The 26,583-nt window shown below is 38.3% G+C and overlaps 1 protein-coding gene across 2 annotated transcripts; it reads right to left on the minus strand.

Annotated features, from left to right (window-relative positions):
- On the minus strand, positions 1–25,691 carry IMPAD1_1 (Inositol monophosphatase 3). 2 transcript variants are annotated; one of them, XM_051211364.1, is made up of 6 exons: positions 25,520–25,691; positions 21,789–22,229; positions 17,011–17,176; positions 12,260–12,355; positions 9,200–9,388; positions 1–5,027 (listed from the first exon to the last, which is right to left on the minus strand). In XM_051211364.1, exons 2-6 carry the CDS (start codon positions 22,107–22,109, stop codon positions 4,768–4,770), a joined length of 1,032 nt encoding a protein of 343 aa, XP_051071417.1. In that variant the 5' UTR covers positions 22,110–22,229; positions 25,520–25,691; the 3' UTR covers positions 1–4,767. The 2 variants fall into 2 exon arrangements, with proteins under 2 accessions (XP_051071417.1, XP_051071416.1); XM_051211363.1 differs by lacking the exon at positions 9,200–9,388 and having other exon boundaries at positions 1–9,053; positions 12,260–16,974; positions 22,288–25,691.
- Between the last annotated feature and the right edge of the window lie 892 nt (positions 25,692–26,583).

Raw genomic sequence — 26,583 nt, forward strand, 5'->3', positions numbered from 1 at the left:
GGTGCTTCCAGGTTTTTCATGGTGGTCTAGCTCCACTTGACACATGACTTCGCCTATTAAAATTTCTAAAATCTCCAAAAAACCTCTTCTGATAATTTCATTATTTAATAGAACAAAATGAGAAGTGTCATACTTAAATAAAATGCGAAATTAAATGACCAAATTATGTCTCTAATGTTTCGATTCTAATAAGAGACTACTAGTCAACTCTTTACTACCTAACTTCGGCTGTTACAACTGCACAAAACAAGTAGAGTCTTACTGAAGTGATTTACTTTATTAGATAGGACGGATTAGAGAAGTAAGTGGGGCGATTCATGGCGTGCAAGCTCACTGTCTTACGCTAGTCATTCTTAGCATTGACAATTTCAACAAACTATTCGAAGTTCAGTGATCAGACTTAGAAATGGTTCAGATTGATGGATGATTTGGCCAGGACTCAGAGAGGTCTCACTAGGCCTACAAACTCTTCTATAAGCTTCTGTTTTTTATTCAGTTCACAGTCAAAAATCTAATCATAACGATGATAAATGGTTTGTCAATACCTAAGTACTGGCCAAGGAATAGATATGTAAGCGTCTGAAATACACAAAGCATCTCAATACTGTCGTATCAGAAATATGCATCTGACTAGTCCCGACAAACTTGTGACATCCAAACCTATCGTACACCATCAGTTGCCACAACTCAAAATTAATAATATCCTTATGGGAAATGCAGTTCCAAGAAAAGCAGAGAATATTCCGCCTGCAAGAAACCAAGAAGACCAAATATACTGTAAGTGGTGACTGTCACCGACCACAGATGCCGCCAACGCGTTCAACAGAATGGGGTCTGGGTGATGAAGCTTCGTTTTGCACAAAAATGCCGAGTTTTGCATATTCATTTGTTGTCTTTCTGTGGATACCGTAGTACATGAATTCGGGTTTTTCATATATTGTCACAATATCGAACTCCTGATACAGATGGCTGTACACTTGACTTGATATATTAACTGATCTCAGTTCGTGTCATTTGCAATAAATCTGGCAACCATACCTTGTTCATTTGTTGCGTACAGCTTTATGAATTGCAAGTAGACTCGGTTATTCTATGGTTGAACATTAGGCATGGACACTAAGGAGGTTGTTTGAACCATTGATCCCTATCATGTAACCGGTTAAGTTGTCTGCTATTTGGGTTTTGACTTCGCGTTAGGTAGTCATTCGACAGTGTCATGTATGATTTTCTACTAATTTATGCGAACATAAGTTTTGTCCGTTGTTTAGTTGACTGCAGGTGCCCTAGTTTGTACAGGAACGGATGTTTATGTAGATATCTTGTTACAGTACCAAGAGTTTGGGTTGGCAGTAAACCTAAGACTCATCAGAGTATTTGTGTGAATGGAAATTTGCCAGACTAAGTTGTAATCCAGGTCCTCTTAGTTCTACACATCAACACTCATGGACTTCTCATCATGTAAGCACCTTCCGTGCTTCTTTGAAGAGCAAACATGCAACTCCTTGTGTAGAGCAATTTCTTCATCGTAACCGAAATACAATGATAATTCCTCGAGTCGTCCCTTTCCGTCCAGATTGTGTTCAGTAGGTTCCACCTATTCCAAGCAGAATCAGGTTTTATCTTCATTTCCGCCGCTGTTTGATTGACCTTCCCAAATTCTCTGTACATTTAGTGTATACATTTACCTTTGCTCTAGTTGCCAAACGAGGTATAGGGCCTATGGTCCTCAAAGACTCTGCTCTTACCATGAAATGTTACAAGTTCCATATTAAGACCCTTCAATTCTCAGGGCACAGGTTGAGTGGTGTGGATGGTTTTTCTGCGTGTCCTTCTCCTTAGAATTTTCCTCTCGAGGTGGGGTTGCTAACTCTACACTAGGTCCCTAACTAGCGATCGGAACAGAGGCTCCGTGCAGTGTCATATATGTATCAAGGGCTATATGCCCATCACTGAGCCACTGGCTAAGTGGGGATTACGGAAGACTGTGCTTGGTACATCTCAGTTTTCGGCATATACAGTTCTAATGATGGCATGCTCTGGGTCTATTCGGGGTTTTGGACGTTTGTACAACCGTTGTGGCAAAGAGCACGTGGCTCCGTACCTTGTCAGGTAGTGCCTGGACTGTGCACGAACTCATTCGCGTTGATTGCTTACGGTGATATGTCAGCTTTTGATAATGACAAGAAGCTCGAGTCACTAGTCCTTTGTCTTAAATTGGGATAAATCTAACGGAAACCCTGACACCATTTCTCAGAAGATGCCTACCCAATTAAATGTTAGATGGCTGTTGTCGGACTCTATATTTTGGACAATCTAGAACGAGTACGTAGTCCGACCTAATCAACTCGCAAGAGAGCTTGACTCACTAACCAAATTAATTGAGTAAGTCAATTTAAATTATGTTGAGGATATAGATAATTGAAACATTACCTTAAGCTAATCCGTCGCTTAACTGCACCATATAGCTTTCCGAGTTTTGGCAATGTATTCATAACTTAAGATCTAGCATTCAAGTGCAGTATCGCGCAACACTACCACAGGGATTGTAGCCCAAATCCCTTAATTCCATGAATGAACCGTCAGATTGAAGATTCAGAGTCCCGGTAATTATACCTGCTTATAATTAAACTGCACACACCTATACGTACCACTCTGTACTGACTGAGATCGAGAAGTACTAATCTACTATTGAGTTCAAGATTAGATAGCACTAACCTACGTAAAGTCAAGTACTACTAATTTCATATCAACTACTTTCTTTTCCATCACTCGAAACTTGTTTCACTTGATGGACAAGAGGACAATCTGGTTGTTTTCGGGTAATTGGCAACGCTTGCTCTTATCTTCTAGTTATGATAACTTTGATCAATTTCTTGGCAGACAGGCTTTCATTTTACTTCCAGTGACTCAGAATAAAGTCATCCAACCAGAAGTTATTTAGAGATCTTCGATTTTTCTGCCTGATCAGGAGCCTTGAGACATGCTCTACTTTTGGTGCCCGATTTTATATGCTTAAATTGTTAAATAAGAAGCCGATTTTACACGACACTAGTAGACACATCATTATCGGTTTGCTTTACCAGACCGCATCACCACACTGCAATAAGATCATTTCAGGACAAATCCCAGAGTACTGGGAGTAGCAATTGAGAAGATCAGGTATAGAAAAAAGAAAATGTATCGAGATTTTGGGACTCAGGTTTTAGGAAATGAGTGAATCCACCTACGTTATTGCGAAGATTCTGGACCATGTCAACCAAAATCTCTAACAGTTGGTTTCGATATTCGCGGATTCCAACCGTGCTGTCTACACTTATCTGCATAGCTCAGCCCAATGGTCAATGACTCCATGGACTGGTGCCGTGTCTTAGTTTCACCTCCCACCGGTCTCTCACATTCTATTCCTACACCAGACATCCCTGTTGAAGGAAGCGGTAGTTGGACATACTCAATGCGTACCAATAACCTTAGGTGACCATTGCGTAGGCTTTTTATCGGGCTGAGTTTAAGCTGCCTACGCTCCTTATTGTGTTCAGGCCAAGACGTGATGAATTCTCGAGCATCCATCAGTTCAGTGGGCGCTGCTGAAATCCATTGATATCTCTTCACGTTCTGGCCCAAGTTACTGGTAGGTATCACAGCTGTTTGAGCACCATGTCCGACTGCCTCGGAATGAATATCACTCATGATTGACTAGTTGTTCCTGAAATATGTTCATTAAGTTGAACCTCAGGGGTTTTGTTGTGCCTTTCCTACGTCCAGTAAGATGCAGCTAAATACGTGCTCGCACTAGACTGCGACTCCAGTCTAAACATGCGTCCCAGTACGGTCGACAGCCTACTGTTGATCCCCTCCAACGACGTCTGATGGCGATGTGGTCTATTTGCGTCCATCGCTGATCCGATTGTGAGGTCGCCGTATCAGATGGTGTTTAAAGTTGGCGCTTGTTATAACCAAGCTGCTATTTGTGCGTAATTACTGCATCCGTTTGTCGTTATCTGTTCTGCGAGCCGCAATACCGTAAGACCCACCTAACTGACTTTCAGTTTGATTTAAACTATCTACCTAAAAATAACAATTACCTCCCACCAGGACTATATCTGAGCGTTTGGCTTTTTGGAGGTCGGAAGGCTTTCCATGAAACTCACCTTCTCCTTGATCCAAAGCGTAGGCAGAGGCAACGGTATGCCCTCATATTATCGAGGTTTTGTCCCGTTTAGTCGGACAGCACAAAAGCGACTGTCTGTCAGAGTCCAGTTCAAGAAAACTTGTTCTGATTGTGAACTTAGTGCTATAGCCTGATATGCGAGACCGCTGCATTGGAGATCTGCAGACAACGGTTTTACTTACGGTTACTTCATTCAAAATCGTTTGTTGTTATGTATTTTCAAGTTCCGTGACATAAGCTGTTTATTTTCAAGTTATGAAAGTTCGGAGGGATAGATCAAGCTTACTTGTTTCCTTTTAACATAGTTTATAAAGCCTATAGCTTGACAACAAATGCATCATTTTCTAGTATATAGTAAGAGGAATGCACAAGAGAACGGATTTTATTAGATATATTTGTTTTATGAAAATATGTATCAAACTATCATCGTAGCAATGTATATCGTCGTGAAACACAAGAGTCGATTGGAAAAACAGATGAATTATATTGGTGTAATGTTGATAATATGTTTTACAATTGGTGATGCTTACCGCATAATTTCCCGAATAGAAAAGATATGAAACAACTTCGGATATTATGTAGGGAAATGAGATTCAACTTCAGGTTTTAAAGAAATCGGAAATTTTGGTATTCCACCTATCATACAACACACGATCTGCAGCGGCGAAGAGGCCCATTTCGCTTTGTATACCTGGAGAAGATTTTGAGCCAAATCCAAGAGGAGAACCATGCAGTCCGGTAAGACGACCACCGACAGATTCCAAGATTGCTTGTGGTGCACAAACATCCCATCGACGTGTAGTTGATGGGTGAATATACACATCTGCATCTCCTTTGATAAGACTGATAGCTTTAAAGCCTACGTAAGAAACACACATGTAAGCTGGAAGTTACTAAAATACTATGTTACATACTTTAAAAGTATAATTTACTTCATTTCGCACCAGTGTTTCACAAATTCATATGGTCATGAGAACGTATTCATGTTACTTTTGATAGTCGTGACTGTTCCTAAAAGTATTTAATATATTTGTATGGTCATACAATACATTGACTACGTTGAAGTCTTAAAATAATATTTATCAACTTATTAAAACATTAGATAACTATTCAGGATAAGTTTCATTGAACAAATCCCAAAATCAAAATTAGTTTAACGTAACATAATTATCTGAAATCAAACAAGATAAGCAGAGCATTCTAAATCAAAATTCATGGAGAACCTTTAACCATTTTGAATCTCACTCTATATAATTTAGGTAATCAAGGTGATAGAGTAGCTTTGAGTCAGTCAAAATTAATTGACGACTATGCATTATGAGATAATTAATTATCAACCAGTTTCTTAACGTATATTTGTACGAAATCTAATTTCTGAGTAGCTATTGTGATAAAGGTCTGAAAGATGAATATCGTTTATCCACCAAGCCGAAAGCTGTTTCTCAGAGCGTTCGTTTGATTAGTACAGAAAATGGTACGGCCTTTTGGTTCAAGCTCAGTTAAGGACGATGTTTATTATTAAACTGCAAACAATCCAACCTAAAAATTCATTTCGAAATTCCAAGTGTAGTGACGTACTACAACACTTAATAATTGAACAATTAAAAATACTTCCACCGAAACTTTCAAAAGTACTCCTATTCATTTATGATGATGATAAATCATTACAAATGTCTAACGTTCCGACTAAATTAAATAAAAAAAAAAGGGTTTAGAATGACTATTACGTCAGGGTAACTAGGATATCGAAATGGGAATTCCAACACAAATTCAAAACAGTCAATGGTTATGGTTTATCTTTACTTCCAGAATATAGGTAAACACGTCAGCAGCTAAAGTACAATCAATCGGACGCAACGTAGTACCAGGTATGTGTGTACATCAGATCAGGTTGCCATAACCAATGAACACAGCGAGATGTAATTGTTGGGGTAAATCCCAAATTAGTAAAAGTATCAGTGATAACAGGAAAGATTAAGCATCCAAGATATGACCTAAGAACAGATGAATCAGTGAAATAAGAAAAATATGTAAGGAATTTGGAGATCTGGAGTCTGAAGAAAGATAAGGAATGGGTACGCCGGTGTACTTGCGGATGATTTGGATCCATGTCATTTAACAATTGGTTTCTGTTATATCCGAGTGGAGATTAAATTACAGGTAACTCCCGAGGACTATTAATGGACTAATATTCTATAAATATTCTTATTGTATAATTATTCAACAATTATATTACGTATATTTATATTCCTCTTATTATAAGCTTTATTTTGACCTATAATTTATTATTATACGATTTACGGTTCTTAATCTATGCTCAGTCTATTATTCACTGTCCCCCTCGTGCACAGCCACTTTTTGGCTTATTTGTGTACACATGTTATTTTCTAATTTATGGTGCATTGTGGTCTGTCTGGTTGATATATAAACCGAGTATGTTTGAAATAAACGATCTGCTCTGATTCGAAGCTGGTATTGTGTTCTGGACTCAAGTGGAAGGGCTCGGAGGACATAGGACCAGTAAGGACGCTAGACTGCCCGCACCGGTTGAACGTCATTGGTTGGCCTAGTGTAAAGATCCGTATAAGTCGTATCCGGATTGGTCGATAGGTCGCGTGGTAGCAAAACAAGACATCCAAGGTCATAACAGTTTCGATATTCGCGCTGATCCCAAGCATACTGTCTACACTTATCTGCACAGCTCAGTCCAACGGTTAATAACTTCATGGACTGGTGCTATGTCTTGTTTTTGCCACCCTATTTTTGCGTACAGCCTACTTCCTACACCAGAGATCCCCTGCTGAGGGAAGAGTTAGTTAGGCATACTTAATAAGTACCTCAAGTGATGAAGATCTACATCATCAACTGACCTGTTATATTTACATAGCATCATATGTTTAACGGTAGAATTACCGACTACATGGTTCAAGAACACACGAGTGGTTTTGACAACACCTACGATCAAACACTGGCAAAATACCACTATTCTCTATTCCCAATGGCTACAATTCATGCCCATAAATTAGGATGGAGCAAACTTCTACACAGTAAACTAGTCCTTTGGTTGGTAGACGGATATACCACCTGTGCCACAAGTTGGTCAAAGTCAACCGAAGTTTATAAATCTGCGCCGGGATTTCGTCATGTACCAGGTCATCAGGACTGATGAGACTTTCAAGATAAGTGAGGCGGTTGATACGCTCGACTATTTCATGCAATGTCGTCAATTCAGGAGAGTGCTGAATCTACACTATGCATTAAGGGGAAGAGAATCCCACATTGAACAAGATTAAATTGTTACTCAAGGCGGTCAGAAGACTGCACCTTATTAACGACTTAACTACGCAGAACCGTATCACCTGCGTATTCTAGTTCAACTAGTAGATCTCCTAGTGGAAAATCAACTTCCGTTGACGAGTGTTATCCATAAAAGATACTGTAACAAAATAAAAGTAATGAAGTTGGACGAACACCGTTTGAAGTGGGACAAATCAATATAACGACTTTTCATTAGTGAATGTATGATGGAAAAGAGTCATGGTTGATGACGCTCAAACGTAACCACCTTAATCTGAAACGTGGTACACGAGAATCTGCGTTGATAAGACTAATGGCTAAATTATAACCCGATGAATAAAATATCACCAGCACCATGGATTAGTGTAATGTCGTATTCAGAAATACTGGTGTAAATGCCTCAGTTCTGCAGGGAGTCAATGACGGCCCAAGAAGATCAGTGGCAGGTTCTCAGGAAGTTAGACTACTTCGAATCCCATAAAGCATAGCAGTTCCCTCAAGATTACGACTAAGCCTTAAAAATAATTACAATGGTGTCTTCCGATAGACTTATATTTAACGTCAGATAATCCAGTCATAAAAATTTTCGCAATGTTGTTCATTATTAGAAGATTAGCAAGCAGATGAATGTCTGGTTATTGTGTAAATAGTATGTACGATCTGTTTAATAGAAATTTTCCGAAATAAATGGAATATTTGGGATGGTGCTTAGGAAAATAGTTAAACCAACTCGTTTGTCGCTATGCCAATCAAATAATTTTGTGGACCTCTGAGAAGTAAATACCGACAAAGGCAAGTCTACCGGATGCTTGAACACCACTACTCAGAAGTTTGTTTATAGGGCTAATTTAAGGAGTAACTTTTGTGACTTTAAGGCCGGTTTATTATCACGTGATTTATTCGCCAATTGAAATACGACTTATTCAGTCTTAGTACTGTGCGAAACCAATGACGTTCGACCGGTATGAGCAACCTAGAGTCTTTATTGGTCAAGCCAAAAGTGGCTGCGAACGTTGGAGACAATAATCAATAAGCTGAGCATAATTTAAGGATAGTAAATCGTATAATAGTAACCTATAGGTCGAAATGAAGCTCATAACAGGAGGAATATAAATATACACAATCTAGTTATACACTAAGAATATATATAATATTAGTCCACTAATAGTTCTCAGAAGTTACTCGTAATTTAATCTTCGCTGGGATATAACAGTAACGACAGTTACTTCATAGGTAAAATGAAACTACACGTAGCGGAAGGTTCAGATCAACTGGTTAAAGTGGAGATGTTAAAGTTTGGTTCGTATCTGTCGGACTATTATGAATGTTTGAATGAAGTCATAATCACAACTCAGTGGCTTGATAAGTTATTAAAAGTGCATAAAAAACAGAAGCTGACAGACATACTAATGTAGTTTTCTATTGCGCTCTATTAAAACAATCGTACGTAATTCCGAAGGGGATGAAATAAATATTTTCAGCGTTTTTTTACCACACCCGACACGGTTAATTTTCTTCACAAAATTAAGATTGTTTCGTTGTTTTCGATTACCATGGGCTTTTGAGCTATATATAAGTAACTTTAAGCCTATAAACCGTAAAATTATATTTTTACTAAGATCTGGTATATAACAAATTATAAAAAATTTAACAGATGTAATATGTTTTTATAACATTTATCATTATTATGGTCGAATAATCTATTTGTAAGCAAAACATAGAAGTACTACTTACCCGCACCACCTGCTGGTATAAAATGAACTGGTTTCGGATATACAAGTTTGGTCAAATCTTTTATGAGTGATTCGTTTAAATGTGAACGTGAATAAGTAATCGACAAATCGTTTTTTAACGAATGAACAGGACGAGAATTTACAGCCATTTGTAAATCAGATGATAATGCATATGATCCCCAACCCCAGTCTATGATGAAACAAAATTAGGATAATATCTACTAATCGAGTGAGTAAAATATCTATCAAATGAACTACCATGCGTCGAAGAATTAAAATATTTCGAAGCGAATATTTAAGATCTAATTTAACAGTTATTAAGATAAGGAATTTGAAGAGTAATCTTTCCAACTAAATATACGGTTTTCCCTAATCCAAAGAAAATTTCTTGGCGAAAAACTACTATATTTGAAGACTAGTAGTACAATTTGCATAATTTATAAGATCCTTTTTTGATGACAATTAGTTTACTAGAATATGGTTGTTTTAATTTCAAACGTTTTAGATAAATTCATTTGAATCAATAACTTACGATAAGGAGAAATATTTCCTAATTTTACTTTGTAACGAATGTAATTATTGAGACTTATATTCGAAAAACCTATATACTTATATCCAAAGTAGAGTCAAGAACCTTTCCAGTCATTTGAAATCTCCCATTTAAGTGATGGATACTTAGATAAAATAAGACGATATAGATAATCAGTTGAGTGGGTTTTTTAATACTAAAGTTCTCTCAAATAAGAAAATTCGTTAAGTTGCAAAAATTTCCAAATTAATGAATTCTTTTGTTTCTTTAAACTGTTGGTTATTTACATTCCGATATGTAAGCATTTGCAACGTCCATATTATTTTTGATTCATGTTTTGAAGGATTCGATTTAATGGAAAATTATGACTTTTCAGTCTGGTTCGGATATTACAGAACTGAAAATATAATACTTCAAGCTAATTCTCCAAACAACCAGTTATTTAAATTCACTTAAACAAAAAGATATTGGTAATTAAATTAGATTTATCCGAACCATCAAATAAACTCAATTTACGAAAATGTTGGGTATAACATCATTTTCATACTCTTAGGAGCAACATGAAAATGCGTAAATTGATTGCATACTAATAATAACACGATGGAAACCTGATGATGAATTATTAAATTTTTTCCCATAAAACTACTTAATTAGTGTACAGAAGACTATTACTGGATTCATAAATCTTTCCAGAGGTGTTTATTTATCGACAGACACAAATACACTGCGTTGTAATTATGAACTACCGCAGAATGGAAGCCTTAGTATACATGACCAGTTTTTTCCTGATTCGGAGGAGAATCATATGATGAGAAAAATATCACTCGCCAGTAACAAAAGCACAATATCAATAGAAAACAGGAAAAGACACCCCACCGATTCCCAACTTATCATGATTTATGTATGAGAGCAATTATTAACCACTGATAAATATCAACAATAACTAGACAAGAGGAGCGGTGGCTTACTGGATAAGGCACTCGACCTTCAGTCAATGCAGCAAAGGTTCGAGCTCCGCTCCACCTACCATGATTTGGACAACCGGGTATTATTAACAAGCCCTTTAGAATGTAGCTCAAAGCCAAGTGCATAAATCTGTACCTGGTAGATGAGTTAGTAAACAAAATACACAAGAGGATAAATTCGTCAGCAATTATAGGCAATATAGTTTGCCCAAATAAAACATGATACCAAGATGTAGCATGTAAATGTCCCAAAGACAAACATCTCTTATCATTCACGAGCTTTCCTGATTTGCTGAATACGTTTACAACTACTTTTTCGGGTCCATTTATTTATTGAAATCCAAGCAACCAGGCAATATTAATCAAAACCTTTCAGACAATATATGAGCATCAATGTGGTTACCTAACTGAAATAATTACGTGAAATCTATTACTTCACTTGAAATAGTATGTGCTGTTAAACGAAGCAGTATATTGGTGTTTTTTTATAAATGTCGGTTAACGGACTAAAAGGATATCACAACAAGGTACCCGTCATTTTCTCATTTTTAAACACAGGATTAACTTTTTGAACACCGATGCTTGATTACAAGTCTAAATTAAGGTCATCTACTCCAATCTGAACATCAGTATAATATTGGTGGTTGCTAAACAAGACGATTGATAGCTGAGTACACTAGCTCGCATGAAGTTGGGGTATTGACCTTTGATTTAGTACTTTCAAGTCTTTAGATATATCACATTTGAAACAAAAGTCTAGAATTCGGTTTTGTGCAAATAAATAGCTGCTATAAAGTCTTATCAGAATATGTGTCCGTTTGTAGCCACAAGACTATATTGCTGGATTTTAGATGTTTGAAAAGTGAATTAAAAATTTTCACGAAGCGTGAGAAAGTAGCCAAAAATTAGATTAAACAGCGATGTTTCATTTCATTTTATATAAAATTATCCGCTTCACCGATTTAATTAAATTCAGTATGGACTATATTAAAAAAAACTCGCCTTAGTAGCTCATGATACAAAGTTTATAGATTAGCTAACAAGGAGTACAATACGAAACGATTGGATAAAATGGAGACGACGAAAGCATTTGGATACCTTAACCTAACTGGAAAATCACCAATGATTGAAATCAGGTCATACACATGATTGTTTGTCAACTAATCATCTCCCATACATAAATACACATTCTATGTTTCCATATATCCATAAATATGTATTATATATGCACTAATAGTTAAATTGTAGTGAAGGAAAACGCAGATGAGGACAATCGAACTATGTTTGGCACAAAATTACAGTTACTTGGTAAAATAGAAAAACCATACTATAATACTTAATTTGCAAAATGTTCAATAATTGTCTCGGACTTCATTGTTCTTGCATTTCCACACTAATTGCTTTCTATTCCCATTCTTCCTTTCTTGATCTTCCCAATCTTCTGATACCAGACATTACATTCCTGACTCGTGTTATATACTACTTATGTCAATATAAGTAGCACGCACCACAAAATCACAGAAAACGACACCAAGAAAAATTGACGATATACGAAACCACAACTTACATGTTTTGTTAAGAAATGGCTGATGGATAATACCAGCTATTGGGTGATCATGAAGTACAATACATATCATGACGCTAACATATTCATTTAAGCCTTCTACCATAGCACATTCAGAAATAAGACAAAATAAACTGTGAGAAATAGTTACATGGCACATATATTAATCAGATATATACATAAACAAAAAAGGTAAAGATGCGGAAAAGTAACTGGTGCGCTCACACTCACGATACTGTGATTGGCTGGAGGGAGGTCAATCCACATCATTCTGTTAACCAGAGGAAGGACACAAACATCTATGGATTGTATAAAAGTGATTAATAGAGCTCCTTGTACTAGAATACGTATTTTTCTACCTTCTATGTCAGTTGGTAATTGAGTCATGCATATTGTAGTTCATTCAAACATTGCGTCATTCTTACCCATTCAGCTCAGTTAGGTTTCTATATGACGAATCACATGGTTAATTCTGATTAACTCATCTAAGAAACGAAAAGAAATCATCGTTTCACTAAAGGCGAAGTACTTTCTGGTGAAACTAATTCAACAAACCATCTGAATCTAAAATGCCTATGTAAAAGGCTTTCTATGCAAAGAGGAATCACACCGAATTACTTGGATTGAAGTATGCTCACAGCAAAGTACTATAGTTACGAATAAAATCAATACCAGAGTATTCTACGCTTAGATAATCAATTATTAAAATAATTAACGCAATATAGCTTAAAAAAAACCGTTGGCTGGCTGTCATCTGTGCTGGTGAAAATCTTTTGGTCAATAAATATAGTTTATCAAATAAAAGAACTATTACTGCGATGTAGTCTTAATATTCACTACCCTTAAAAATTACAAAAGCGATTGATTCTAATGAGAATTAATATAATGTCTTCCAATATTAAACTTGCAGTCATTACCATTAACTATACTCAGAAACTTTGACATTTTGCAACACATTCTATAGTACCATATGTTGCTGAGAAAAAAAGTACACAATTCAGTTTCTGTTCGATAAGCTTTTGTAACCGGTTCTCTGAAAACTGGTGAAAGAATTTTAGGAACAATTGACTTGTTAGTTGAAATTGTTTTTTTACATTTAAGTTTTGAACAACTCTTATCAATCACAATAAAATAAGACAGATGAGAGTGTGTCATTTTGGTAGACAATTTCTTAAGTGAAGATGGGAACTCCAAAGATATCAGTGTACGTAAAGTGACATGCTACGTGGTATAAATTTACAGCGTATATCGTAGCATAATGACAGTCACGTTAAAAATTTTATTACAAACAACAAATAAGTATTAGTGATCTTACTCTGTAAATGATTGTGATTCAGTACCACATTCAACTAAGTGTTCAACGGGAAATTCAGAACGTATTCTTATGTCATAAATACGAAAAAGGGATTTATTATAAAAAAATACAGGACACTTACTTAGGTTAAGATATAACCAAAGACTCAATTGATGAATTTCAAAAAGTGAGACACAATCCCCCTAATTCGTCTCAACGTTGGACCCAAATAGATCACACCGCTATCAGCCACCGATGGAGGAGCTCGATAGAAGGCTGTCGCTCATTCTGGAGCACATGCTTAGATTCAGATCATGCTCTAGTACGAGCGCGCATCTGTCTGCGTCTTACTGGACGTAGGAAAGACGCTGCAAGGAAACCTCTTAGGGGCCTACTTAATGATAGTCAAGCTAAGAGTATATTTCAGGAACAACTAGGAAAACAGTTAGGCAACCATGTATGTAATGCCCAACCAGAGGCAGCATGGAATGATATCCAAAAAGCTGTGGAAACAGCAGTGATATCTGCTAGTAAGGTAACCCGTAGGGTTGAGGAGCAACACTGGATCTCAGCAGCATCTATCGTACTGATAGATGCTCGGAAACTCATTCCACCTGGCTCTGAACATAATGAAAAGCTGAGTCAGCTTAAGCGCAAGCTGACAAGAAGTCTACGCAATGATCGCGAACAGTGGTGGGTGGCGAAAGCAAGAGAGATGGAAAAGGCAGCGGCAATAGGTAATAGCAGACAATTGTTCAGACTCGTTAAGGAAACCGGAATTAGGAACCCGACCGTTAGCGAAACAATCTCAGAGAAAGATGGATATATTATTCATTCTCAATCCAGGAGATTGGATCGATGGGCAGAACACTTTAGGGATCAGTTCAACTGGCCTTCAGCCACACTTCGGTTTCCCACGATCTCTAGTCAACCTGAATGGCAAGATAATGTAGGTCCTCCGTCCCTTTACGAAGTTGAAAAAGCCATAGGAAATCTGAAACGAGGGAGAGCAGCAGGCCCTGACAGGTTTACTCCTGAGATTATTAAGGATGGTGGTTCAGTATTAACAGTGAGATTAACTGAGGTCTTAGATAGAATTTGGGAACTGGACATAATCCCATCTGACTGGTCTCAATCACTGATTGTGCCAGTCTATAAGAAAGGACAAAAGTCCTCTTGTGACAATCACAGAGGAATCAGTTTGACTAATATAGTGTCTAAAATATTAGCTTCAATAATACTTCGACGCCTAACCAAAGCTCGTGAAGAGCGGACTAGAGAAAATCAGGCTGGTTTTCGACCTGGACGTGGTTGTATAAACCAGATATTCACACTACGTCAGGTTCTAGAACACAGACACACGTCCACGCGCCCCACAATCGTAGTGTTTCTCGACCTTAAGACGGCATTCGACTCTGTTGATCGTGAGGTTCTATGGCAGTGTTTGTCACTGAAAGGAGTACCAAAGAAGTACATTAACCTTATAAAGGCTCTCTACTCGAACACAACTGGTCGAGTGAGAACTTATGGCGAACTGTCATCAAAATTGATTACCTCAAGTGGTGTTCGTCAGGGCTGTCCACTCTCTCCATTCTTGTTCAACTTTGTCGTCGACGTACTTTTAGAGATAACACTCCTCATCTAAATTTCCAGGGGTTGAACTTCTACCGGGAGGTTCACTTGTTGACTTAGAATATGCAGATGACATAGTTTTATTTGGTGAAGACGCTGACAAATGCAGTCTTATGACCACTCTAAGCAACAATGCAAGCATGCTTGGGATGCGATTCTCCCCCTCAAAATGCAAAATGTTGCTTCAGGATTGGGTTGCATTGACACCCGAACTAATGATAGGGAGTGAAGTAATTGAGCATGTCGATCGCTTCACTTATCTTGGAAGTCTCATCAGCCCTTGTGGTCTGGTGTGTGACGAAATCTCAGCACGGATACAGAAGGCTCGACTAGTTTTGCCAACTTGTGTCATTTATGGTGTAGGCGAGATATCCGTCTATCAACCAAAGGACGTGTTTATTGTGCAGCAGTTCGTTCCGTCCTACTTTATGGCAGTGAAACATGGCCGGTAAGAGTAGAGGATATTCGTAGGTTACTAGTATTTGATCATAGGTGTCTTCGAAATATTGCTCGTATATCATGGGACCATCGAGTAAGTAACGCAGTTGTTAGGAAACGGGTACTAGGTAAGGATGGCAAATCAATTGATGAAGTAGTGAAACTTCATCAGCTGAGATGGCTGGGACACGTGTTACGTATGCCCAACAACCGACTGCCTCGACGTGCTATGTTCAGTGGTATAGGAGTAGGTTGTAAGAAAGCTAGGCGCGGCCAGACCAAAACATGGCACAATTCCATAAAGTCACTGACAAGTGGACTGAATCATGTTGGTAGGTGTAGACTACCTGGTTGGGGACTGCGAGATGATAGCAACCGATGAATAGAGACCCTGAATGACATGGCTCAAAATGGTTTGCAATGGCGCAGGTGCATCCACTCTTTGTGTTCTCCCAAATTTTGATCTCCTTATTCCTCCTTGTCTCTTTTTTTTCTCTTCCCAAATTTATTTCACTGTATTATACTTTTTAAATAACATCTCCAAACACTAGTTTTTCTGATTACTGCTCATACTCTTATTATCTCTACCACTACGGGATTTGAATCGACAACTGCATCTCTGTGCCAATGTGGTGTGGCAACTCGAACTGATGTACGTACGTACGAAGTTCTACGTTGTTACTGACTGACTGACTGAGACACAATCCATTTCCTAGTCTTATTATCTAACAGCCTTATATACTTCATATAAACTTTTTAAAAGCAGACGGGATCATTAAAATGAACTAATCGAATGAAGGAGATTCTTGTGATCCATGCTTTAGTGCTGAGTACGACCGGATTCCTTAACCCGAAGTAACTACAGGTGAGAATCACGAAGAAATATTTTGTAATAATGTAAAAAAGGGAGTTTGGGAGAATCGATAAATTGTGTTTGAAACGTACCAAAGAAGACCCATAATCAATGATTGTAGCATACATGTTGGGACTACATTAAAAATGTCATAGACAAGCATAAAAACAACAATACTCCTAAAATTATGACAATTTTAAACCTCAAAGACTACAAATTGTTTTTTTAAGAAAGAGATAAAAATGAAGTGCATTAAGGTTAATTACAGTTTGACAGTTCAATAAACAATAAACACAATATCTTTTACTAAAGCGAGAATATATGAAGTGACTGAAAGATTGATAAACGCTTATTTACTAAGCGAACGAAAAAAGTAATGAGATCATTCTAAAAACTTGACTTTAAACGTCTATTTTCAGATATTGTGATGCTCCGAAAAGTAAATTCTTCTGCAATGACATTGCAGAGTAGACATTTAGCCACAACTTTAGTTCAATAATCCTTTACATAGTAAAAGTGACGAACAAACTATCTTACCTGTATACTCTTGAGTTCCATCTAAGGGATCTACCCATATTACCAAATCTGTAATAGGCACAAAAAGATCATCATTAGGAAGAGAACTTTGAAAATCCGAATGATAAACACTTTCTTTATAATCAAACAGACGGTGTGTTGGTAATTCATGCTCTTCGGAGCGAACCTAGAGAAGAAAATTACAAAACCACTGATTCACCAGGATTTTTAAAATTAAAGAGCAATTAGAAACTAATAACATCAGCTTATCAGGAAAATACGAGGTTCAAAATAACCATAGCGTGAAATTACTACATACAATATGATAAATGAAGATTATTAATGCAAATACCTTGAAGTAACGTTCAGTTTAACAAATGATTGAATTTAGAGAATTATTTCAATAGTTGGAGAGAGAAAATAATGATTTAATTTGACAGACGTCACTTATGTGGAAAACATAGGCCAAAATATGTCATGCCCCCTAATGCCCTGGTACGGCAGAGAGTGGGGAGAGTCCGCTCTCCCTCTCGAAATACTCTCACATGGCCACGCGTATATAGCCTCTACCAGGGAAGTCCTACTCACTGCCTTCTCGTGGCGGGGGTGTTGTTTACGAAAATGAGAGGACGAAAAGCGAATGTCCGGCGCTTTAACCAGATCACAAACCAATGGTGCGCATGGGCTCCAGTATCCTGAAGGAATAAATGGCGTATGAACCACTCGTTGGTCACCGGCTACCATGGGATTGCATCTCCTTACGATGCTCCACTGCCTTGTGGGTTAGACCTTTAGGTCAAAGGCTCGGGGTGTGGCCCCCTAAGATAACCACCTGCTTCGGTTCGGGCACCCGGGCAGTATCACAGCCCACACACAAATCGATGAACTCTCTATGCCTATGTAAATTACTTTTCTCGCTTCGAAAAACAAGCAACTGATTCAAATTATTATTATTATTATTTTCCACATTATTCACCCTCTTTTATACTTATACAACGGCTCGTCTTTGGTGGAAATTCGACTGTATCTAAATGTTCTCGTGTCACTATCCGGTTGAAAATTGTATGTTACCACCGAATATGAGTACTGAAGCAGCTTTTCTGAAACCACGTGCACCATTCAAACTGGCTGTCTTCAACGTTCGCACATTTATGCAGATCGGACAACAGATAGGGCTGGCTATGTCTTTAGAAAGTCTTAATATTGATGTTTGTTGTCTATCCGAGACCCGTATTCAAGACTCTGGCGACGTACTACAAATTCGATCACCATCTGTCGCTTCAAAAAACTTGTTTTACGTGCGCTTATCCGGGGATCCCGTGGCATCTTCGTCTGGTCTCGCTGGCGTCGGTATCGCACTAAGCGCTAGAGCTGAAGTCGGTTATGTGCTGTTAGATCAGAAAGTTTCATCAAAGTGAGAAAAAATCGGCGTAAGAAACGACGTCTCTTCGTCATCTCCGCCTATGCCCCGACAGATTGCAGCCCGGATGCAATCAAGGATGAGTTTTAACACCAGTTATCTGTTCTTCTCCAGAAAGTGCGTTCGACAGATATTGTAGTACTAGCCGGAGACTTGAATGCTCAGGTCGGGCGTCTAGGCACAGAAGAGAGTCGTTTAGGTGGCCGACGGGGACTCGTTGGTCGCAGGTCAGATAACGGGGACCGTCTACTGCAACTTTGCACAGACCACAACCTGTTCCTGGCTAGCACTAACTTTCGGCACAGTCATCGCCGATGTGCCACCTGGCGTCCTCCCTCTGCATCTCAAGCCTGGACTCAGATTGATCACATCGCGATCAGCTACCGCTGGCGTGGTTGTGTACAATACTGCCGCGAAACGTCCCGCTTATAAGCACTGGGTTTCTGCAGGTTCCTTACAACTCATTGAAGCCCGTCGGTCTACTACGGGTGACCGTGGGTTTGACCGTAAACGAAGGATTTTACGTAAGGAAATTGGGCAAAGCTTGCGTAAGGACCGAGAAGCCTGGTGGTCGAAGCGTGCTAATGAGCTGGAAGCAGCAGCTGCATCTGCTAACTACCGGAAGCTCTTCCAACTCATCCGAGCCACTGGCAACAAGAAGTCTGGTGTGAGCTAAACAATCTACGAGGATGATGGGATGCCAATCACTAACATCCATCGACGTCTTGGACGATGGGCAGTTCAACTGGCCTGCTGCTCCGGCAACATCGGTCAGACTGTCCTGCCCTCCATGGCCGGTGACGACTGATCCACCAAACGAGGAGGAAGTCCGCAAGGAACTCCAACTCTTGAAGCGTTACAAATCACCCGGCCCAGATGACTTACCTCCGGCTCTTTTTAAAGATGGTGGTGACTTTTTGACTAAGGAATTGACGACGTTGTTTACAAAGGTTTGGGAACTAGAGAGTGTACCAACGTCATGGAATGAGTCAATAGTTGTCCCTATCTTTAAAAAGGGTTCACGTCGTTCCTGTAACACCTATCGGGGGATAAGTCTACTTCCGATTGCATCCAAGCTATTGGCTTCCGTCATACTTCGTAGGTTGTTCAAAACCCGAGAAAGATTGACTCGCGAGGAGCAGGCTGGGTTTCGTTCTGGTCGAGGATGTATTGATCATATCTTCACCCTCCGCCAAATGTTAGAACACCGCCATACTTTTCAAAGGCCAACAATTGTAGTGTTTCTTGACATCAGGGCTGCCTTCGATTCGTTGGACAGGACTGTTCTCTGGGATTGTCTATTGAAGAAGGGTGTGCCTGAGAAGTTTATTAACATCTTGAAAGCCCTATACACAAACACCTCAGGCAGAGTGAGGGCATACAACCACCTCTCTCCATTGTTCCATTCGAGTAGTGGGGTTAGGCAGGGTTGCCCAATCTCACCATTCCTCTTCAACTTTGCCATCGATGATATTCTGGAAACGGCTCTGATGGATGTAAGTAATGGTGGTGTGGATCTGTTGTCTGGAGAAAGACTTCTCGACCTTGAGTATGCGGACGATATTGTCTTTCTGTGCGATAATGCCCAAGACATGCAATCCGCATTTAATCAGTTGGCAATCAGTGTCCGTAGGTATGGTATGTGCTTTGCACCTTCGAAGTGCAAAGTACTTCCACAAGACTAGCAGGATTCTAATCCTGTACCCACTCTGGATGGTGAGCAGATAGAAGTAGTCGAGAAGTTCGTGTATCTGGGTAGCTGCATAAGTGCTGGTGGGGGTGTGAGTGATGAGATCAATGCACGTATAGAGAAAGCCAGAGCGGCTTATGCCAATCTGGGCTATCTTTGGCGCCTTCGTGATGTTAGTCTGGCTGTAAAAGGTCGGATCTACAACGCGTTGGTGAGAGCAGTTGTGCTCTATGCTTGTGAAACCTGGTCTCTCCGAGTTGAGGACGTTAGACGACTCTTTGTGTTCGATCATCGCTGTCTCCAAAGGATTGCTGACATCCAGTGGCAACACCATGTCAGTAATGCAGAAGTTCGGCATCGTGTGTTCGGGCACAGAGATGATAATGCAATCGATGTCACCATCTTGAAACATCGACTTCGATGGCCTGAACACGTTTTACGAATGTCGTCCCAGAGAATTCCACGTCGTGCATTATTTGCCGACTCTGGGACTGGTTGGAAGAAGCGGAGAAGTGGTCAGTGCATGACATGGTGTCGTGGCATGAAAGGAAGCTGCAAAGGGCTGGCTTGTGTTGGTCCTTCACGACTCCCTGGTTGGGGTCCGAGAGATGGTGCTACACAGTGGCTAGAGACGTTATCAGATATGGCTCAGAATAGAAGCCAGTGGCGATCCTGCTGTAACCTTCCCTTACTTTCTTCATAAAAAGTGGTTGTATCTTCCTTACCTGAAAGATTTCTTCTGATTGTACCTTTCCGTTCCCTCATTCCTACCATACTACCTTACACCAATCTCCTCGTTATTGTTCTCTCTTTTTTGCGCTCCTTAGCTTTTTTTCTCTGTTTCTCTTCGAATTCTCATTGTTTTGTGTGGCGCATATATATTGGCGCTCTCTTGTACCAATATTCATGTGTTCAAATAAATAAATAATAAAATATGTCATACAAAATGTTCGCTATAAGGTGTGGACACAATGTTCACCAAAACCACTCTTGCATATCTATTTGTAACATAAATAACAGTAAGTGTTCTAAATTATGTACATAAAAAGTTAGATCTGAATCTACAAACAAAAAAACTAAGTAGTAATGTACAGCCTGAGTCAATGAACTCACACAAGCCCAAGAAGTTAAGATCAGCATGACTCATTTCCATTCCAAACACTTTGTCTTATGTGTTTAAATCATTTGAGGTTATAACTGAAAGGTGAAAAACCAAATTAAGATCTAGTACTGAGCTTCGTTAATTAGAATATGTGAATTCTCATTTTAAATATAAGTAGTAGTGATATCACTACTCACATTTAATTGACGAACGTCATGACAATACGACCAATGGTTGTTGTTATATTAAAAATGTTTGCAACTTTGGCAGTTATCCACACTTATTCAGATAGAAACCATAACATATATCGTATTTACTATAAATAACATTCACGTGGAAAACCTTAGAAAGTTGATCAGTTCAGTTATGCCGTTAGTAACAAATCTGAATATTATTTACTACTTCATCCAATTGCTAAAAGCATTTCACAGGGAAGTGGTAGAAAAATACCATCTACAATTTTGGTAGACATAGTAGCCTAAATGAGAAGCGAATTGATATAAGTCCCAAAAGGATTTTTAATGCTTACAAAGAATTGAAGCAACGACAAAATAAATAAATACAAATAGGCAAACTTTAGAACGTACTAGTAGCTCTGGAAAAGCCGAGGTCAAACCCGACACGATTATTTGATGAGATCCCAGGTCCGCATCTGTCAGAGGCTCTCGCTTCAGCATACCCCCGTGTTTGGTACGTGAATTAAGGCTATGCTTCAAACTAATAAATTTTATAAGACCACCAGCTTCTTCGGAAAGATGTATGCAGTGAGTTAACAATCTTCGAACACTGGTAACTTCCCCTTTAAGATGTCCGATAGGATTAAATGACGACAGATAGTACAGAAAGATAACCAAAATGCTTATAATCAGCACACACCACCCATGGGTACTCAGACGGATAGTCATCATTTTGATATGATATACCAAGTTTTTTGGCGATTATGGTACTATCATGCACTCAACTTAAGTAAAGAAACGATAACTAGTTGCACACCACAAGTAAGGTATAAGAAAATTATGATAGCACATCTAAAATAAAAATTGGAAAGATGAATAAGGAATTGATCGATCCAAAACTAGTACGTACATGTGTTAGAAACAATCTCGATTAGCACACAAAATAGTTACTGCGATTTCCATTTAATTATACAAAGTACAGACTCGAAAAATGTTGTGACTTCGTAGCGGGCAACAGTCGAAAGTACTCACAAATGAAAAAACAAATGTGTGGACATTATTCCTGTAGTACTTTGAAACCTCGATAATCTGACAACGTAAAGCAATTTATTGGTTCCGCATTCACAAACAAAATGAATTACGTAACAAAAAATAGGAAATCAAGGAATCTTCAGTACACCGATAAATTTGATTAAGGAGTTTAAAAATATGATCAAAGGTTGTTAACCGATAAACCCTCATTACAACTAACATCACTGGGTAGAAGTTTTTTGATAAATTAGATGTTAATATATTTTGATGACGCACATCTACGTTAGTTGCAAAAACGTAGTTGACAGGTCTTCTTTACAGAAAAGACCTGGATTTATTTACAAAAATGAAACCATTTACATCAACCTAATACATATTTCTACAATAATTTTCATTTTCACGAATCATTGCAATTCGTGGTTTTTGAGAATCAGAATGTTTTTATTTCCCACGATGGATACGTATTCAGCAACTAGTTATCGCTGACAGCTTAAATGGTCTTCCTTTGGATTACCTCTAATGGAAGCTATAAAAATACATTTTTTTAAAGAACCCGAACTATAAGACACAACTTAATCACAATTAATGACTGAAAGAGGAATAATAGCATCCCAAATCGTATCATCATCGTTTTCTGGTGAAATAACGTTATACAGAAGATGACATACTTATGAGTGTTTTTGTTGTAGCACATGTGGACCGAAACAAGGTTTGGAAAGCATGCACGTATTCAGCGAATTTAAGATAGAGTCATTCAGTTAGTTAGGAATAACTCAGAATCCTGTAACAAATGTTTATTGATCATATTCGCCACACCAAATCACCACAGTCACCGGAATAACAAAGTACTAGAGGTAACGGTAGTATTAGCGATAGTAAAAAAGATAAGTCAAAGAGATTATTGGAGAAATAGTTAAATCAAAGAATAGCAGATATGATAATTCGGAAGCTCATGATGGAAGAGAAGACAAAAATGAATAAATCTGTATCAATAGTTTCATCGAATAATGAATAACTCTTGTATCTAAACTTTTTGACACGTGAATACCGAGCAGACAATAATGGAGCGTGCCCTCTCTGATGGGTGGTTGAGCATAGTTCTAGTGCCACAGGTGGCAAAGGCTGTAAAAACCCAAGCATTTTCATGTGCGCGACTTAATACTAACGGCCGAAAACTGACCAGTGGCAATGAAACTGACGATAAGGAGAGTAGCCTACTACCTTTGTTGATAGGTTAGTCTGGAATAGTAACGAAATATAAGTTTATTTACTCTGCTTTGAGTTCTTTATTATGATGATACCTACCAGCTGGAAAAGCTAAAGTAGGTGTGGTAGGGACTGAAATCAGATTATAAAAGATAATTGTGACCTTTAAGTTACTTCTGGTTCCATGAACTACTGTCTGAAGGATATAAGCAATTTAAGGACTTTTTCACTGTGATACAGGAACAAAAAGAAATAAACACTCAGCATCTTCATCCATAGAAATGTGGATCTACGAAAACAGATTATGATACATTTTCCCCCAGCAGTATATCCATGTAAAATTTGAAGGATGCGAGTGGTAGACGTCCCTGATGGGAACAATTTAACATAGCCATTTTGGGTGACGAACACCAGTGATTAATAATAATACACGACCTTTTGACCGACAAAGATGAATGCTACTTATAGGTCAATAGACACAGTTAAAGGGGAAAGAAAACAAGTACATTAATGTCCTGAAATGTGAAGGAAACCAACAAAGTAAACCGATAAGAGCTATCGAACCCAGATCGTTACCAAGTAGATCAAAGATCTAGTTCACATTAATCACAAATACTTCTTTGGTAAATGATTGTTTAATACTGGCTAAACTTACAAGGCATACTAAAAACCAATTATAAGTAAGAAACAACAAATACCTTTACGAGCATGATTATTTGGATTACTTTTTGTCTTTCCCGGTCTTGTTCTTTCCAGGGATCCTGTTCATGACAGAGCCGTAAGGAATGAGAATCTCAAACGATAGAGTTCGATTATACAAATTAAACTATTTTAGCCATACTGGTACAATAGATTCATGAAGTCATTACATAATGATTTTCATCAGAGTAAGACGTAACTAGACCTTTGTGTTAATTATCTAAACCGGAAACATAGGACTTTACGGAGACACGAATTATCTAAAATACGAAAGACTTGTAAACTTGGACCATTATTACAATACACCGATTTGTTGTAAAAGCTTGTTTATTGTTCTAATATGATATGGTTTGATCTGGGACAGATGAAAATGAGACACGAACCATCTCACCAATGGTTTAAAAATGACTACTGTATTTTAAACGTCTAACTGTCCGAGCGTCGTAAAAACACTGGTTAGCAAACTCAATTTTGATGAGCGAGTATGGGTTTTTATGTTGACCATCCTCCTTTTAAAAAAAGACATTTTCAGACGGATTAATAGGCTTGGTCAGCAGTTCTACTCACAGACCGTTTCCAAAATGCTGCTGGTAGCAAGCATAAGATCTGGGTGTTATCATTAGTTGTAGTAACTAGTTTCCATTACTAACTTGCCACTTTATTACGTTAATTATACCAGACAGAAAGTTGAACGTATCCGAGGAAATATTTAGTTCATGTGAATAAATAAAGTAAACATCTGTCCAAATATTTAAAAAAGCTTTTCAGTTAGAATCATATTTTGAACGATCTAGGCAGTGGTCAAAATTAGTGAGCTTTGTAGAAATAACACAGCATCGATCTTTATGTATTCTTGCTTCTTGAAGTTACACACTGGCCAATTATACCTTCATATACAGAACTCTAATTTTACAGCAAATAGAAAGCCGTGTAAAACAAATGACTACCTTATCCGAACTATAATAAGCATCACATTACTAGGAGCTGACATTTTATTTTAATTGTAGTTAAACAATTACCAGTACACTGGGCCGTATACGGCCCATGCAAACGAAAAAGGAAAACGGGAAAGACAGCGTCAAGAGAATCTAAATGTCTATTTTTTCGTCTGATTTCAGTTATTTGAAGAAAATATCTATTTTTAGTTTTTAAGTCGGATATATAATCGACGAAAACTTAAGAACACGACTGGGTGATATACAGACTTCAAATATGCCTCTGGTGTTTACGAACGTTTTAACAATTTTCATGTCACAAATAGTAAATGAATCCATAACGGTAGTGCAACAATAACAAAAATACAATAATTACTACAAAAATAATGCTTTAAGATTTGGTTTCTTGTTTAGCAGAATGTCGGACAAGGTTGACGATCACATCTAGCGGTAGGTAAATACTCGAATTTACTAGTCTTCTAAGACCTCACCATTGATTATAGCTCCATTGGTTATGCTGGACATACACTGGTTGAAGGTTTTTCGTTACTCATCCACTCATATCATCGTGCTATTCGTCCTTCTCAACGACAGTTCAGCTTAGATCAAACAATTCTCGATATACTACATACCTCCCATCTATATCTTCGACTTCAAATGGTTCAAATGGTTGTGGATGGAATAGAAGCTTTCGCTTAACAGGATTCCGTGTCTAGTAGCAGGGGATTAGGAATAACTCCAGGCAGGAACCTAGGTATGTTGACGATAAAAGAGGAAAAAGAAATTGGTAAATCATAGTATGATGCTGTCCTTAGGCCTTAAGAATAGATCAAGTTGCCTCTTAAATGACTCCTGGGAAGTCGCTTGGACTGGCTCGGACGGCAGCAAATTCCAGAATTTGATAACTCTTAAGGAGTAGAAGTTGTGTCAACAGTCCGTTCTGCTATGTTGTGTCTCCAGTTTTTGGGTGTTACCTCTTAGGTTAGTGTTGGAATTAAGCTTAAGTAGGTGTTTTAGAGGATGTCCAGAAGTGTTTAGGATACTGTAAGCCATTAGAAGGTCACCTCTAAGACGCCTATACTCTAATGAGTGAAGGTTAAGTGATTGGAGGCGCTCTTCATGAGGCTAAATTTGAGTCCTCGAACTGACTTCATGGCTCGCCGTTGGAGTGTCCTTATCCTTTTGGAATGAGGGAGGAAATACTATGTTTCCATACTCTAAATGGGAACAGATAAGACTGTTGAAGATTATATGGAAAGTTCTTCCGTCAAATTGGCCAAAAATGCGCTTCAATATTACCAGTGCAAGGTTTGCTCGAAAGGCATTTTTGTCGC

This window comes from Schistosoma haematobium, chromosome ZW (genome assembly GCF_000699445.3).
Source record: "Schistosoma haematobium chromosome ZW, whole genome shotgun sequence".
NCBI classification, from domain to species: Eukaryota; Metazoa; Platyhelminthes; class Trematoda; order Strigeidida; family Schistosomatidae; genus Schistosoma; species Schistosoma haematobium.